Consider the following 17,955-nt stretch of genomic DNA (forward strand, 5'->3'; position numbering starts at 1 on the left):
TACTAGAGTGCCATCTAGTGACTGAAAATGGTAGTGTTCAATATTTATCAGATAATATCAGAATGAATGAAAACGGTCATATCTCAGCCAAAAATTGGATTTTAAATATGGGAAAAAAAATCCATAAATATGCCACTTTGGCGTATAAGTCGCAGGGCATGCAAATTATACAAAAAAAACATGACTTGTAGGCCGAAAAATACAGTTATTCTACACAAACCATTAACAATTTCTATGATTTAGTGCAAGAAATGTCACTTACCTTTTTCAGTTCATGCACCTCGTCCTTTAAAGCATAAACAGCATCAACCAGGCTCCTAAAGAAATCAACACAACATTTATCAGGATGTAAAACCTAAAAACCAAACCTCTAATTTTATGGAAGTTTAATGTCCTCAACTTCATGTCAAGGAAAGACAAATACACGTATTTTATAAAATGTTCTTCAGGCAACCAGGTGATCCTGTGTCTCAACAGCTCAATTAGGATCAATATAAAAATTTTAATATGTGCAACAAAAAAAAGCTAGTTGGTTTATTAAATAATGATGAGTACTGCATACGGCACATTATATGCTTGTTGACCTAGAAGCTGGGAATAAAGAATATACCATAATACATCTGCCTTTCAATGAGCGTATAAAACCCTTCGTTACAGTAACCGTATCCTTACTTTTCCTCAATAACCGTCTGTCCGTTGCTTTTAATCTCCTCCACAATGATCTTCTCCTCTTCAGGCAGAAGCACCTGGGGGACACACTCTTTCCTCACTGCTGCAGATGTGCACACAAGTTAAGAGTTTCGTTTACGACTAGCCCAGCTGTTGAACATGTGGGATTAAAAAGGACAAAGAAAAAATGGATCTCCGTCTCTTCGTCAGACACAGACCTGTGGTGTTCTGGTGTGTGCTGGCTCCTGTGCAGTAAGCTTCGATCACCCGAAGTATCTGAGCGTCCTCCTCCAGAGCGACGGTGCCTGTCAACAGATTTTACCAAATAAATTAAAAAATAGACACAAGAGTTTCTTAAGTAGAGGGTGTCACGTTGGGATAAATTTACATTTTTAGGGAAGACAATAAACCTTACTGAACAAAAATATAAACAACAATTTTGTTTTGCTCCCATTTTATATGAGCTGAACTCTCAAATGTTCTCAAATTTGTGTAAATCTGTTAGTGAGCGCTCTCATTTGCCGAGATAATCCATCCACCTCACAGCTGTGGCATATCAATATCCTGATTAGACAGCATGATTATTAGGCCTAGGCTGACCACAATAAAAGGCCACTCTGAAATGTGCAGTTTAATCACACAGTACAACGCCACAGATGCTACAAGTTTTGAGGGAGCGTGCAGTTGGCGTGCTGCAACATGAGGTGATGGTCGTGGATGAATGTCACAACAGCGGGCCTCAGGATTTCATCACGGTATCTCTGAACATTCAAAATGTCAAAGATAAAATGCAACTGTGTTCGTTGTCCATAACGTGCGTCTGCCCATACCATAACCCCACCGCCACCATGGACCACTCGATTCACAATGTTGACATCAGCAAACCGCTCACCCACACGACGCCTCAAACGCAGTCTGCCATCTGCCCTGTAGTGAAAACAATTTTTAAGAATTCATCTGTGAAGAGAACACCTCTCCATCGTGCCATACGCCATCAAATGTGAACATTTGTCCACTCAAGTCGGTTGCGATGACAAACTCCAGTCAGGTAGAGACGCAGGTGAGGACGACGAGCATGCAGATGAGCTTCCCTGAGACGGTTTCTGAAGAAATTTTTTGGTTATGTAAACCGACTGTTGCAGCAGCTGTCTGGGTGGCTGGACTCGGATGATCTTGGAGGTGAAGATGATGGATGTGGAGGTCCTGGGCTGGTGTGCTTACACGTGGTCTGTGGTTGTGAGATGGATTGGATGTACTGACAAATTGTCTGAAACGTCTTTGGAGTTTTAGTGGTTTGAGTATTTTATTAATCAAGTGGAATAGATTTGTTCACGAAGAAAGAGAAACTGCGCCGCCTGAACTAATTTTTCATAGTAAAAGTGGTGGGGTCCTAATGAACGTTTTTTTAATGGGGGGGGGGGGGACATGTCCACTTCACATATAACGGTTGTGACGCCTATGCACACCAGGGAGGAGGCAAAGGAGAAGTGCTCACTAACACAGATTTACCCAAATTTGTGAATATTTGAGAGAAAAGAGCCTTTTGTGTACGTAGAAAAAGTTTTTTTTTTTTAAATCTTACCTTATCTTTCAGCTCAGCTCATGAAAAATGGGAGCAAAAACAAGCGTTGCGTTTATATTTTTGTTTAGTGTAATTTATCAAAAGGAGAAACGCATACTTTTCCTGATCTGAATCTCGTCATCAGAGGCCTTGCGCTCTTTTTTCCTGTTGCCGGGCAGGAACTTCTTTATGGGCCGTGGGCTCTTGCTGGAGTCCTGGAGGAGGCACAATGATTAAATTTAACACATTTCTGCAAACGCAAACTTTCACTTCTACACACACCTGAAAGCTGAGGCTCCAGTCCAAACAGAGTGCAAGCTTACAGGGATGGGAATCCCGAATGTACATCAAAGAACAAAAGAACCATCAACGGACAAGGCAGCAAGCGTGTGAGTTTCAAAGTAGCTCGTCTGTCAGGAAGTTATGAATCTGAACATAAGGACAATATTTTTTATTAACCCTTTCACTGACCGCACATCCTCACTGCTGCTGGCTTTCTTGCTTTACTTCCCATGGCTGTGCATGCATATATTGCTGTCATTACATTGGATGTTTTGTAGTTTCTCCGAACTACACCTGGACCATTCCTTCTATGGTTGTCTACGTCTCGTTCGTGTCCTCGCAATCCCCCCTACCGATTGGGGCAGATGGCCTCTTGTCCTGAGCCTGGTTCTGTTTGAGGTTCCTTCCTGTTAAAATAAATGATCCCTTTCCACTATCACCAACATGCTGCTATGACTGGTCATGAGAGGACATTATATAAATCAAGTGAAATTAACCGTTTCTACTGACAACAGGCAAGGTCCCCAAAAAAATTTCAAACATCAAACCTCTAGTGTTTATAAAGAATTCAAGCTGTAATCGAATTTTGAGATATCAAACCACAAAGATGTGGTTTTATGAACGAGTTTCTTTTTTTAAAAACAGCCATATACATAACTTCCTTTGAAGAGCACACAAAAAGCTGAGGTGCGATGACTAATTAACATTTACTAAATATAACTGTTGAGTCAATGTGGGACGTGATATGAACGCACCAATCTATGGCAATCTAATCATCCCCGTGTTTACTTTAAATTGTTTTTCTTAAATATAAATGTCTGGAACCGAGAGGTAAAACCAACCAATTGGAAAATGGTAGGAATCAAGTTCAGTCTGCATGAAACGGAACCACACTGGTTCCCATCTTCAAAAGCGTTTGAGAAGGCTTTTAGATTTACATAAATGCTCCAACATGGTGTCACTGGGACTCATGGGGTAAAAGCCTTTTAGATGCACAATGCTACTTTATTGTTAGTTTTTGGTTGTGTTTTATATTAGACCTGCTTGAAACACTGGTAGTCTTTTTATTTTTAATAAACTAATTTCCTATTTTTTTCCCCCATACATATTAGAAGACCCTGACAAACAAATTACATAACGAGTGTTGACTGGAGTGTTTAAAGCGTGAATGACTCGGATCACTTTTCATAACATAATGCAACACAGAGAACCCATTTCCAAGCTAATTTACCCTTTATTCTACGATGTCAGTGTACACTTCTTTAACTGTGCCAACATTGCTGTGGGACAAACCTGACTTCGCTCCATATCTAACTGGGAAATCGCAACTTCTTAAGTGGAACTTATTTACTATGACTGCGTCAGAAATGGATTTTGAAAGATAAAATCTACAAGGTGAATAGGCCTGTCGCGATAATAAATCAATTAATCGCATGATAAACGAAAATTATCGACCTCATTTTCATTTATCGGCTTTATCGTTTCTTTGAGTCTCTCTCTTTCTTCTGAGGACACTGGATGACAAAAGACTCACCTCTGGTGCTCTTCACTGAACCCTCCCTTTCCCTTTAAAATCCATTTTAGAGTCCAAAATCACATTTATGGATTGTTAAAAGCAGCTAGGCTGAGAAGCTAAGCTACGAGCTAAGCTAACAGGCTGACCTCAGGGAAAAACCTCAGTCTTGTAGAAGCTCCAAAAATTCACTATTGAAACTCGTGCCTTCCTGTAAAAGTTTTTTTTTCTCTGCAAAAAGAAGCTGAGAACTTGTTTACTGATTTTTTTATTACAAGCTTTGTGTGACAAATGCTCTGCTAAAGAGCTCAAACCACACTGACAGTCCGCCATTTTGAGAACCGAAGAGAGACAGCTCATGTCACGTCAAGGGGCCTCCCTCCCATTTTTCTTAGAGACGCGCTGCTCGCTCATTCACTATCCATCCTTCAGTTCAAACAGTCTTATACTGCCATCCGGTGGTCAAAAAAGGTGCTACACACAAAACAAATTAAACATTTCTTCTTCAATTTGACAATTACTGATTATTGTCAAATTTCAAACGATTGTATCGTTTATCGCAATAATTTCTGAGACAATTAATCGCCCAGCAAAATTTGTTACCGTGACAGACCTAAAGGTGACTGAAACCTTTCAGGGAATGCGGGGACGGGGGACTCGCAGGGCCACAGAAAACAGGAAACCAACAAGATGACAATGAGAGAGAAGGAGTAAAGCAAACAGAGCAATGACATGTCAGCTCTGAACACACGCGCACGTACAGGCAACCCCAACCCACAAACACACACGGATAGAAAGAGTTTGATCTAACCTTACCTTCATGATATAAGACATCCTCTAAAAGAAGGCGGAATGGAAAAAAAAGAGAGAAAAGGGGAAAATGTGTATGAAAAATTACAATGAGAGAAGGGTGTGATAGAGACTTACAGGTGAACATTTCAACTCTCCATCCCATTATTCTTAAACAGTTAAAACTGTTTCTGTCTATTCAACCTAATCTGTTTTTATTTAAACAATAAAAATAAATTAATTAATTAAAAAAACAGGAGGGTCTTTATATTTGCCAATTTGCCAATTAATGCAATTAGTTCATTTTAGTTGTTTCAAGAAAACATGCTTTTATTTTTTATTTAAATTTTTTTTTTTTATTGGGCTGCTGGCATTAAGTTTAAAATAAGTACACCAGCATGTGCAAAACAAATAAATACATAAATAAGATTGAAATAATTTGCTTATTATTGCATTTTCTCTTATTTCCATGTTACATAAAGTCACAGCCTTTGATGAGATTGGTTTAAACAAACAGTTTAAGGTTGAGATAATAGAAAAGACTAAAGTATTCACATTCATTAGACAATGAATGCCATTTTTGTAGAGGAGACACAAAGGAGGAAGCTACAAGCCTGTTGCTTGTTTTAAATCCTCATAACAGAGGACCAAAAGTGTGTAAAAGCATGCAGGGTTTTAAAACGCACAGAGGGGTCAGTGAAAGGACCACAAGACAATACTGGTGTATTTTCAACACCTTGTGATGCGGTAGCTATGTGTAATAACTGAAAGGTCTTTAAAGCGCCGACATGTCCGCATTTCTGCCGCCCACACCGAAAGGAAGCATTATCTCACCGCAACAATAAGTAGTTCATAACCACCGCTGAACTCAATGCTCTGAAATGCCGATCACACCTGCTGACCATGCAGATGTTACTGGGAAATAATTCCCCAAACAGCAACACCTCCTGCCACATTTCAAGCACACCTTGATTGAAACTGTTCCATTTGTTGCGTAACGACACTTGTGCTGACGCTTGTTGCAACAAAAACAGGCAACGTATAGGATTTAAAAACTACTGAGGTGATTATGTATGTGTAAAGTGCAACGATGTTCTGATTCTGTCAACGCATGGTTGCATAAATCAAAAATATTTTTTCTATATGAAGATTGCCTCCAAAGTATATCTGCATCTAATCTCACACAAAGCAGTTACAGGACTTAGGTCTGAAAATCCTGTCTTGAAAAAAAAAACAACAACAAAAAAACAAGCTTCAGTCAAAACAAATCCTGGAAACGAGCTTTACTGGTAATTATGTTTGTATTGGAAATTGTGACAAAAAGAAAAATCAAGACCCTCAAGCTATGAATGATTCGGAGATTGCAAAGAGACAAAAGTGGACGTGTAGAGGAGGGGGACTTCTTGCAGCGTTCGACTACCGCTGCACTGCACGACAGATTATGGGAACTCAAGTGTGGGTTTCATTGTGCAGCTTTGCATTTTCCTACCTCTTTGTAGCCCAGTGCAGCGGAGGGCTTCAGAGGTGGTGCAGGACGCAGACAGCTGAGAGACCACGGCTTGCTTATCTTTGGTGGTTCCAGTGGGCCTCGACCGACGGGGCTGATGCTGCCCAGGTGGGGCAGGTGTGAGGGGACACCGACTGTGCTCAGAGGCTTGCCGTCTACAATCTACGTAACACAAATGAATGCAAGGGTGCACAATTTATCCGAGAATTGCAAGTTCAGTGGTGTCAGCCATATCTGGGTGTGAGTTTGGGATTTAACACTTAAAGCGTGGTGCGACGTTCACTTTTAGTATTGTTTTTACTTTACGCTGTATACGTGTTTGTTTGTTAATGAGTGGGTGTTCTGACCTTTGATATGCTCCCGGCAGGGCTGCCTGCTTTAGTAAAAGGCTGCAGGTGTTCCAGCCACTCTTGTAACTCCTGTGGGCCACTGCAGAACACCGTGATACGATCGATCATACCTCCTAATTCAAACAAACACAAAAAAGAAGAGAAAGTTCCTTTAGTGAGAGTAATATATACTGCACGACGCATTTAGCTAATAAGACTCACTGATGACATCTACGACATGCCAGAAAGGAACAAACTATTGAAGGACTTTAGATGTCATTTACAAATGTTTGTTCAGATCCATTTTGTTCGTCAAAGCAGCAATGTCTATGGGATTTACATATACGGGCCTAAATTTGAAGTAAATGTTGGTGTTAGTAATTTCACCAGTTGGATCACACACATCTTCTACCGCTTATCTGTAATCGGGTCGTGGAGACAACAGGTCCAGGAGAGAAACCCATACGTCCTTCTGCCCTGCAACGATTCTCAGCTCGTTCTGGGGAACCCCGAGGTATTCCCAGGCCAGAGAAGAGCAACTTCTGGGTCTTCCCAGGGGTCTCCTATCAGTGGAACGTGCCTGGAAAACCTCTAAAGGGAGGCATCCATGAGGCATCAAATGCCCAAACCACCTCAACGGACTCTTTTTGATGCAGAGGAGCAGCGGCTCTACTCCGAGCTCCCCGCTGATGACAGAGCTCCTCACCCTGTCTCTAAAGCTGAGCTCGGCCACCCGGCGAAGGAAGTCCATTTCAGCCGGTTGTCTCAGGAATGTCATTGTTTTGATCAAGATCCAAACCTCATAACCATAGGTGAAGGTTGGAGCGTAGACAGACCTGTAAATTGAGAGCTTTGCCTTTCGACTCAGTTCTGTCTCCACCGTGAGACCGAAGCAATGCCCTCATTACTGGGGAAGAGGCTCCAATCTGTCAATCCATCTCCTGCTCCATTCATCACATGTGAACAAGATGCCCAGACACATGAAGTTCTCAACCTGAGGCAATCACTCTCCCCCGACCCAGGGGGAGTATATATGGTAGGAAAATGTAGACTTAAAACTGTTGAAATTATTCAAAACTAATCTTAAATTTTTCATAGACAATTCCATTGACTCCATATTTGTATAATATATTCTCTCACACGTTTCTAGTTTATTTCACTTGGTTTCAGAAAGTTTATCCAGTTGGTCAGATGCAAACCTGTGATGTCGAATGCATATTGTGCGCTTTCTGAATCGTCCACTTGTCTCGTTAATGTGGTGCCCGTTAGCGAAACTCTTCCCTAAAATAAAAAAGAGAAAAAATGAAACACATACACATATACACATACACTGTATATATTGTGGTTAGACTGGTATACAGCATCATTAATACCTAAAACCAAATAACTCAAAAGCTACAGAAAATAAACACTTGTGACACAACAAACTTAAGCTAGCTTGCTTTCTTTTACTACAAAAATTAAAAATTAAGTCTAGTTTGCTATCTACCTAGCCAGTAGAGAGCTAGCTAGGTCAATAGCACAATAACCGAATACTTTTTAATTAATTTTTGAACATTAAGAGAGACATACTACAGATAAAATAAAAATAAACCGTTACAATAATTATTACTTAAAGTTTAAGAGTTTATTATTGCAAAAAATCTTATTGAGTAAAAATTGATATTTGCATTTTTCAAGTGTAACTACAGAAGAATTGATTCAAAGTACTTAAAAAAAATAAAAATAAGAGCAAATATAGGATGATAAAATTCAAATAATAAAGAAAAAGAATGCAATACATAGTTTGACTACTCCTTTCTGCAGCGTCCCACAGCGAGCGTATTAAAGATTTGGCTTTTTTTATTTTTCTTTTTCTTTATTTTTAACACCACATGCTCTTCTGGGCACAAATTGCTCAAACCTGCAGCCTCAGAATTAAAAGACCGCGGCACTGGCCACTGAGTTACCACAACCCCATTTGCTGCATGTTTGTAATTTAAGTAAAAATTGCCCCAAAAGGCTCACATTTTAAGTGTTATTATTGGCTAACGATGCAAGATAAAATATAATCTTTAGGTCTGTAATAGCTTAATTTAACCTAATTTACAGATTAGCTCTTGAGCAACAACAGTGGAAATCATTAAAAATAAAGACCATCTGGAGTGTTTTGCTAAAGTGTTTTGTCTTAGATAAACCAAAGGGTTGTCTTCTCGTAAAGTTTGTGTTTTAATGAAAAGTCTCCATGTGTGGTGAAGATGTGTGAGAAAAGTAACCATTTCTCCTAAAGAAGCTGCTCGTTTATTAGATCCTACTCCACTGCACCACCAGTTTAAGCAGCATTAACAATATCATAGAAAATGTTCATAGGAGACAATTTAAGTCTTTTCCCTAAAAACGTGGACTTAAAAAACACCTCAAAACATAAAAACTTCTATTTAGAAAGGAAAAATAAAATCTTCAAAGCTATCTGATGCTCATGACCATTACATGCAGCGCACTCCATCTCACCTGATAGATAAAGCCGCTCATCCGGGGACTGGCAGAGAGCATAACTAACACATTAGAGAAAAGCATTAAGTAGCGCTCGTCTTTGTCCTGCAAGAAAGAAACAAACAAATGTTTGCATTTATTAAAAAAAAAAAAAAAAGACTTTGCTTCTCTTTGCCGACAGATGGGGTGGCTACAAATTAAATTGTTTACTGCACGTTTTTCCAGAAATCGCGTGTGCATCTTTAGGTAGCTCTTACTGATGCAAAAGCACAACTGCAGCTGATAATACCACATCTCTGTGTCACGTAGCTTGTCACTAAATAAAGCTGTTCCATATTCAGAAATAGATGGAAAACAAGCTGTGCTGAGAATTAAATGCAAAGTAGTTTTTTGACTGGGAATGTGGGTGGAAAGCGGTTGGCGATAATGAAAAGTGGGTTTATGTAAATACTTATGTTGGGCTTTCTTGCAACCACGGCCTCGAAGAAGACCCCATGCACAGAAAGCCCACAAGAAAGCAAAGTTTGCAATATCCTCAACATCTGACCTACTTAGGTTTCTGTTGTGATACTTGCGGAAGAAGTTAAAACTAGAGACAAAGCAAGGTGGATTTGACCGCACACGGTTCAAGAACACTGGAAATTAGATTACACTTAAATGCAGCAAATATGGCTTCAAATGCTTTTTAAATAATGCCTTACAGCATATGTGTCAAACTCAAGGCCCGGGGGCCAAATGTGGCCCTCGTTGACATCTTATGTGGTCCCCAAGATGATATTTTAAATATAAAATACTTTAATCACTTTAATTTTTTTCAGTAATCTTCGATTATGATGTTGAAAGTGCAACAGAGAACATCAAATGCGACCAATCAAACTCTTGTTGAGGAACCTGCAACTAAGAAAAGATGTTGGGTGTCTAACTTGAGTTGATGTCGATTCTGAAACCGGTCCTTAGTTTGAAAAAGGTTTTAATTTTGGCCCCATTTTCTAAGTGTGTTTGACATCCTTTGCCTTACAGCTTGAAGTGAGTGAACAAATGTAAAGAACATGGCACGGCATGCAATACAAAGCTCTTCGAGTTACTGCACTTATAGTTTTATAGCTGAAAAAGCAAACACAAAATCAAATTTCTCCGATTTTCCAAACAAAATATTGTGTTTTGTAAATCAAGAAGTCTTGCAACTGTTTTCGTCCTTCCAACTATTCGTTTTAATCAACTGAACCAGCTTTAACTTTAGATAACTTCCAACAAATAATGTTTGTTCCGTGTATTCTGGACTGTTGAGTGCAAACACAGTTCTCACCTCGTTGCAACCACTTCGTACATGGACCTGGGACATGTAGAGCACTTGACCCAGGCTCTTCATGCTGTCTCCCTCCCAGCCTCGCACTGGCTCCGATAAGATCTGCAGCTCCAGAACCTTGCGCTTCCGTAGGTCCTGACACTGTGTCTGAATACATAAATGCAGTTTGCAATGAAGATTGGTATTCAGGGTAACTTTAAAACTTTTACTATAAATGTGCTTTTTTAAGTATAAAATATGGTATTTTCTTTAAATTGTTGCATAGCTAGAGTAAAAGTTCACAACGATCCGTTAATGGCTGCTGATGAAGGAAAATGCTCTGTGTTGGTCCAATTAGATCTTAGTGCTGCCTTTGATACTGTTGACCACGCAGCCTTATTAAACAGACTGAAGGTTCTGGCTGGTATTTCTGGCTCAGCTTTGGACTGGCTCACTTCATACCTATCTCACAGAACTTTCTGCATCAAGACGGACAGGTTCCTCTGACTGTGCCCCCTTAACTTGTGGGGTGCCACAAGGCTCAGTTCTGGGTCTACTTTTGTTTTCCTTTTACATGATCCCACTTGCCGGCATTATTCAGTCCTTTTCTGATATTTCCCACCACATTTATGCTGACATTCAATTATATTTTTCGTTTAGACCACACCAGCTGGACAAGTTGGCCATCATTGTCCAATGTTTGTCCCGTATCAGTAACTGGCTCGCCAGTAACTTCTTGGTTTTAAACACCAGTAAGACGGAGACTTTGATTAGAGCTCCCAGTCATCTTCATCCAAAAATCAATCAGAAAAATTGCCTCTTTTTGCCCAGTAGCCAAATGGAAAGTAAAAAATCTAGGAGTCACATTTGAATCATCATTGGGCTTTGCATCACACATTAGGGCCATTTCTTGTTCTTGTTTCTTTCATTTAAGAAACATTTCTAAAATACGACCTGTGGTCTCCAGAGCTGACCTAGAGAAAATTATTCACGCTTTTGTGTCATCGTGTCTGGACTACTTTGATGCCCTTTGTACCTGCCTGGACAAGTCTTCTGTCTCACACCTACAAGCAATACACAATGCAGCTGCCAGCCTTCTCACCAAATCCAGCAAATACTATCACATCACTCGGGTTCTATATTCACTACACTGGCTCCCAGTGGAGTTTAGAATCCGTTTCAAAGTTCTTGTTCTGACTTACAGAGTTTTAAATGGCCAGGCTCCTGTGTATCGTTGTCAGCTTTTAACCAAATACTCTGCTGCTCGTGGCCTTCGTTCCCAGACACAGAATCTCTTGGATGTTCCACGTACGCGACTGAAAACGAAAGGGCCTTTCAGTCAGTGGCCCCAAGGCTGTGGAACAGTTTGCCCCTGCAGCTTTGTTTTGCTGACTCTGTGGAGGTTTTTAAAAAACAACTGAAAACACTTTTATTCTCCCAGGCTTTTATGTCATGATTTTATTGTTTTATTGTGAAGTTCTTATGCTTGTTTTATTCTTTGTTTATTTTAGCGTTGATTTTATTATACAGCCCTATGTGATTTTATGTCTGTGATAAGTGCTCTATAAATAAAACTTTACTTACTTACTTGAGGTCTGTCTTTTAAAAAACCTTGAACGGTTAAGGTTTTTTTCTAATCAATTCATTTGAACAATTCATCACTTCTACCATCTTTGTGCCATTTTTATCACTTTTGTCAGATGTATGTCAGATAACTTCATAAAATGGCACAATTTCAGGTGATATGCAGGGGCTCTCCCGCCTTCAAACAGGAAAAATGACAATGCAACATCTACAATTTTCCATTTGTTTTGCACAAAGAGCACGGCAGCGCTGTTCTTCAGAGCCTGCCCACCCAACCGCACATTCAGAACACAGAATAGTTAAAACGTTCAAACGACACACGGCAGAGCAGTGTGAGGATTTTATCTTCCCGTTTCCAGTGAAGCTCTGCTGCAGAGATGAGTGAGTCACTCCTGTTCTTACAAGGAACACAAGAGTTACACCGGGGAAACGGTGCGTTGTTGACTTAGGTTTAACGCGGTTGCTCGTTTCTAATCCAGTTCTTTGAGGATGGGATTTTCGATTCACACATACAGTAGGAACAACATAGTCGTTCTATGTAGGGCAGAGAAAAAAAGATCACTTTCATTAAGCCTGAGAAGTGTTACGATACGTCCCGACTCCTGTGGGTGGCTCGTCTCGGTATAAAAGCTTCAACCAAATCGCCATAAAAACAAAACCTATTGTACTTATTTTTAGTTTTTATTTTATTTATTTTTAGTCAGTTGTTCAATACAGATTATAAGAAGCCTTATAATATTGGGTAGTACAGATTTTGTTTAAAAAAATGTTCTTATCTTTAACACAAAGTAAGGTTTTGTGAATAAATAAATGAAAAAATAAACAAACAGGTGGGCGTGCAGTCTTGTATTTAAGAATTGATGTGACCGGATTAGAGACTGCTCAAGGTTTAATCTGTACTGTTGAAAAAAAATGTTACAATCTAATTTTTAAAAAAGGGCTAAAGCATAATCAGTAGTGTGATCAACAGATGCTGCTAATGTCCAGACTTACCACTAAGCTCTTGAATGCTGCTGTTGCCTTTACGATGTCAGTATAGTCTGGGTGAGCTTCCTGTTGTGCAAACATTAAAAAAAAGTTAAAATATAAGATAGAAATACATTACGCAGGAAAGACTAAATATTTAATACAATACTGAGCAATGACAGATGTTAGTGGTAACCCAATTGTTCAAGACATGCCTCCACACTTTCTATATCCCCTTTAAAATGTAGATCTAAAGCAAAACATGTTCTTCCTGTAAATATATTTAAATAGGTTTGTATTATTTTGTACCTCCACGTGTCTCTCCAGCTCCTGCAGAAGTGTCAGGTATTTGTCGAGCCTCAAGAAGGGTTTACTGAGGCTAACGGTCAGGGTCATGATTCCTGAACCACTTGCTCCCTGGCTCTCCATGAACTTGCCGAGTTCGTCACTGTCAAATACACAAAAAGAACCCGTAATTTTCGTTAATTTGGGTCTTTTTTTGGTTGATTAAATGATATGCAGTTAACTACAGAGCAGCAATTTAAAAATATTCTGATCAACAGTTACTGGAAACATTCAATTGCAGTTATTGCTGCACAGGAGGGTCACACCAGATACTGAAAGCAAAGTTTTACATACCAACAAAGTCCATGCTCAATAATCCAGGTATAAAATCCAACAATTTTCAGTCAGGTCATCTGGACAGTTTCTTCTTTTTTTTTTTTTTTTTTTTTTGTGCTGAAAAGTTTCACCGTCCATCCAGAAGGCTTCATCAGTCAAGCTGTTGGGGGAAGGATCAGTTTTATGTTGTGTGTTTCCTTGACTGATAAAGCCTTCTGGATGGAAGGTGAAACATTTCAGCACAAAAAATAAATAAATAAATAAACTGTTCAGATGACCTGACTAAAAATTGTTGGAAAGTTTTACATACTTTTGCCACTCACGAATACATAATGTACCATTTTCCTCAATAAATAAATGTCCAAATATAATATTTTTGTCTCATTTGTTGAACTAGGTTCTCTTTATCAACTTTTAGGACTTGTGCGAAAATCTGATAATGTTTTAGGTCATATTTATGCAGAAACATTCAAGGACCACTGGAATAATACTCCTTTGTAAAGAATGTACAATTTAGACATAAAACCCCTTTCAGAAACAGAAAACTAACTGAACTAAAAATAAAAGCTGTCTTGGGCTCTCAGAAATCAAAAGAACATAAAACTCATTAACTGCCGTAATAAAAATGGCAGCAATGGGGGTAATAGAATAAGCTGCACATCTGTAAATCTGAATGAAATACAGAACCAGAATGCTTTATGTGTCAAACAATTGTAGAGTATCATATCTTGCTTTTTGTTATTTTATTTTTTAGAAAGTGCATGCTTATATCAGAAGAGACTTTCACTAAAACACATTCTGGATGTTTTATGTGACTAAAAGAAGCAGAGTCTTCAAACAGCACGTCTTGAAACTAAAACTACAAATAAAGAGAAGTGAAGCTACATAAAGCCAAAATGATAAAACCTTTCGCTTTGTAAATGGCAACAATTGCTCTCCTCCGAGCGCGCTTTGCACGTTCCTTTTATTTTGTTTAATTTGTCACAGCTTCAAAATAACACACCATCGTGTTCTAAATGTGAGAAAATGTCACAAGCAGTCGTCACAGTTAAGAGTTCAACACGTGGTATAAATTAGGTGAGTTCGGTTTGTGCAGTTTATGAGATTAAAAAAAAACAAACAAAAAAAACAATTACTTTCTAACCGAGGAAGTTTGATTTGACAGAAACACCATTAGCGAGTTTCTACAATCCTTCATTCATACAGAATCCTGCAGCAGAATTAACTCGTAAAGTAGAATATGAAGGCACTTGCAACAGAAATGCAAATGTGCTTACTGTGAAAAAAAGCAGGTTGCCTGGCTTTTAAAACAAAAACCACAGCTCTGTATATCCTGTCAACAGTCAACTTCCTGTGTGTAATTCAGTGTGTGAACGGAGTTTATGTACAAGACAGAACCTCACCTTAACATCACACCGTACTGCTTTATTTAATCTGCCCCATAGTGTGTGTATTTATAACTTTTAAGATTATAAAGCATTTAATGGAAAAAGATTGTTTTAAAGTGTAAAAAGAAATAAAAACCTCAACATATAAACACTAAAGTTCTAGGGCTGTGGTTGCTCAAGGGTCAGTGCTGCAGCCTTGTAAACCTGAGGTTGCAGGTTTGAGCCCAGGTTGTGTCAGGAAGGATATCTGGAAAATAAACAATTTAACAAATCTTTCATGCAAATTAATTTGCTGTGGCGACCCCATCAGGAGGGAGAAGCCAAAAGGAAAACAACCTTACACAAAGTTTAACAGGTGTTTTTACAGATGGGAAGGCTGACACCTTGTGGTTTAAAGCAAAGCTACAAAAAAACAAAACATAATCCAATTGTAATCATTTTAGATGCTTTTAATGTGACAGAATGGCAAAAATTCTGCAAGATGAATTCAAATTCTTTATACCTGTGTAAACATCAAGATTCTTTCCTGGGAATGTATGAATACTGATGGATAGTTTCTTTTGTTTGGTTTGCAGAAGCTGACCTGTGATCGGTAAGGATGGAGACAGCAGAAGGGTGGCTGGAACAGTAAGTCAGGTACAGATTCTTTATCTGGTTCATCAGGTTTAAGTAGCAGGCCGCCACTCGCTGCTGGCTCTCTGGGACCCTGCAAAGTCAGGCAAACAGAGCACAAGTCACATGTGAAAGTGTCCAAATGCATCTAAGGAGAACACATTTTCTGTTGAAATGTGTGCAACAATAGTAACTGCATTATAACACCAGTGGTGGGCACGGCTCCGCTAATCCACCAATAGTGAAAATAACTTTCCGTTTAGCAGATTAACGTTTTCACTAACTATGGATACCTTTAGTGAAAACAGCTTCTGCTAAATTTAAATATGGTAAATTTAAATCCGCTAATTTGATTTAAAGACGGTTCTCCACACTGAAAGATACAGGAATATGGTGATTTATACAGAGAAATGCTATATGCTATGCTATACAGAGCTAAGCAAAGGTAAGCACCATCCGGTGATGTCACCAACCATACGGCGCTTTTTTCCTCCTAAGAAGTCTCTGACTCGTGGTGTCAGTTTACAGTAGGGGTGCACTGATTGCAGTTTTCTGGACGATCAGATTTCTACAAAGTCTGACCTATCGATTCCAATTTTGTTTTATAAGTGACACTGTCAGGTGTTATAAGGTCACAATGCACCTTCAATTTTCCAATCTTATTTTATTGAAAAACATACCCTTGAACAATATCCTAGAAACAATACAAACTTGTTTTAACTGGCCATGATGTAGTGCTCTGAAATATGAAAGAAGTTCAGACAATTGTTGTTAAAACAAAAAAAAAATGGTAAAATTGGTTTCTCATGCAAGAATCGGATGATTTCCAATTTCCCAAAATTAAGGAAATTGGAGCTGATAAATCGGTGCACCCTTAGTTTACAGCCAATAAGAGACTTAAGTAAATGCCAAACCAAACAAGAGCAGGAAAATAACATGAAAAACCAATTTCCAAACTTAGAAACATAAACATTGTACACATTCCTACCCAGCATGCTTTGCAATGCTCACAATGTCTCTGGGACGTGACTCTCTCACTCAATGCACACATCACAAACAGATTATGGAGATAATATTGATGATGCACAGCAACTTTTGTATTTAGTTTATAAAAGTAGTTAACCACAAAGAGGATAGTTAAAGTGAGTCAATTAATTTTAGTAAATGACACAAGGGAGACGTCCGACACACACTGAATGCATCACTATGCTTCAGCTCTGCCTCTTTGACTCGGATAGACCAGATTAATTTCTGAAAGCTCACCGCTGAACGGAGGCTTTACTTGTGATTTAAGAACCGTTTTGAGTTATGTTTGCTTACAACGTTGTCACATTACAGTCTTACAGTGACAGCAGTGTATGATAAAAGTTAGTGCTTTAGCGTTAGCTTCCACTAATGGTTTTTATCCATTTAGCATTAGCAAAGATTAATTTTTTTTAGTTGGTAAATTAGCGGTTAGCGAAGGTAACTTTTTGGTTAGCTGTGTTCACCACTGTTTAACACACATAGTCACTTCTTGCAAACTGATATCTTTTAGAAAAAAAATAAATGTACAGGACAGGATGTCTAGGAGGAAGGAAGTAACTGCAAAAATACAAACAAGAACGATAAGCTTGACAGAACACTACTGAAGTAAATGAACATAAAAGGAAATAAGTCACTCAATGAATACAATCCTAAATGGACTTTATTGTCCAAACACTGCTGCAGCAGAAGCTACATATTATTATCTACAAAAGGATTTATTAAGTAAGGCATGTCTTACTTGGTGCATTCCTCCAAAGCTAAACAAAGTTCCTGCTGGAAGGTAAGGATGACTTCAAGGTTTCCACACAGCGTGGCGCTGTCAGAGCTATTTAACCTGGACACACAGGATTAAAGAGAGGTAAATAAAAGAGAAGTACTAGTATTGGCAAAAAAAAATAATAATTGTATAATATACATATATATACATATATATATATATACATATATATATATATATATATATATACATATATATATATATATACATATATATATATATATATATATATATACATATATATATATACACATATATATACATATATATATATACATATATATATATACATATATATATATATATACATATATATACATATATACATATATATACATATATATATATACATATATACATATACATATATATACATATATACATACATATATACATATATATACATACATATATATACATACATATATACATATATATACATATATATATACATATATATATATACATATATACATACATATATACATATATATACATATATATATATACATATATATATATACATATATACATACATATATACATATATATATATACATATATATATATACA

The 17,955-nt window shown here is 38.1% G+C and overlaps 1 protein-coding gene across 1 annotated transcript in view; it reads right to left on the reverse strand.

Moving 5' to 3' along the window:
* Positions 1–232: 232 nt before the first annotated feature.
* The window catches only part of arhgef6 (Rac/Cdc42 guanine nucleotide exchange factor (GEF) 6), a 34,898-nt gene continuing 17,175 nt past the window's right edge, over positions 233–17,955 (reverse strand). Inside the window, exons 5-18 of the mRNA XM_037675518.1 lie at positions 17,344–17,439; positions 15,550–15,672; positions 13,267–13,405; positions 12,985–13,044; positions 10,429–10,575; positions 9,141–9,227; positions 7,850–7,931; positions 6,669–6,784; positions 6,304–6,483; positions 4,842–4,862; positions 2,349–2,445; positions 888–974; positions 673–772; positions 233–317 (exon numbers count right to left, since the gene is read on the reverse strand). Coding sequence (XP_037531446.1) covers positions 233–317; positions 673–772; positions 888–974; positions 2,349–2,445; positions 4,842–4,862; positions 6,304–6,483; positions 6,669–6,784; positions 7,850–7,931; positions 9,141–9,227; positions 10,429–10,575; positions 12,985–13,044; positions 13,267–13,405; positions 15,550–15,672; positions 17,344–17,439 — 1,420 coding nt within the window. The remainder of the gene's footprint in view (positions 318–672; positions 773–887; positions 975–2,348; positions 2,446–4,841; positions 4,863–6,303; positions 6,484–6,668; positions 6,785–7,849; positions 7,932–9,140; positions 9,228–10,428; positions 10,576–12,984; positions 13,045–13,266; positions 13,406–15,549; positions 15,673–17,343; positions 17,440–17,955) is intronic.

The sequence above is a fragment of the Nematolebias whitei genome, chromosome 4 (genome assembly GCF_014905685.2).
Source record: "Nematolebias whitei isolate Nwh7 chromosome 4, NemWhi1, whole genome shotgun sequence".
NCBI lineage: Eukaryota > Metazoa > Chordata > Actinopteri > Cyprinodontiformes > Rivulidae > Nematolebias > Nematolebias whitei.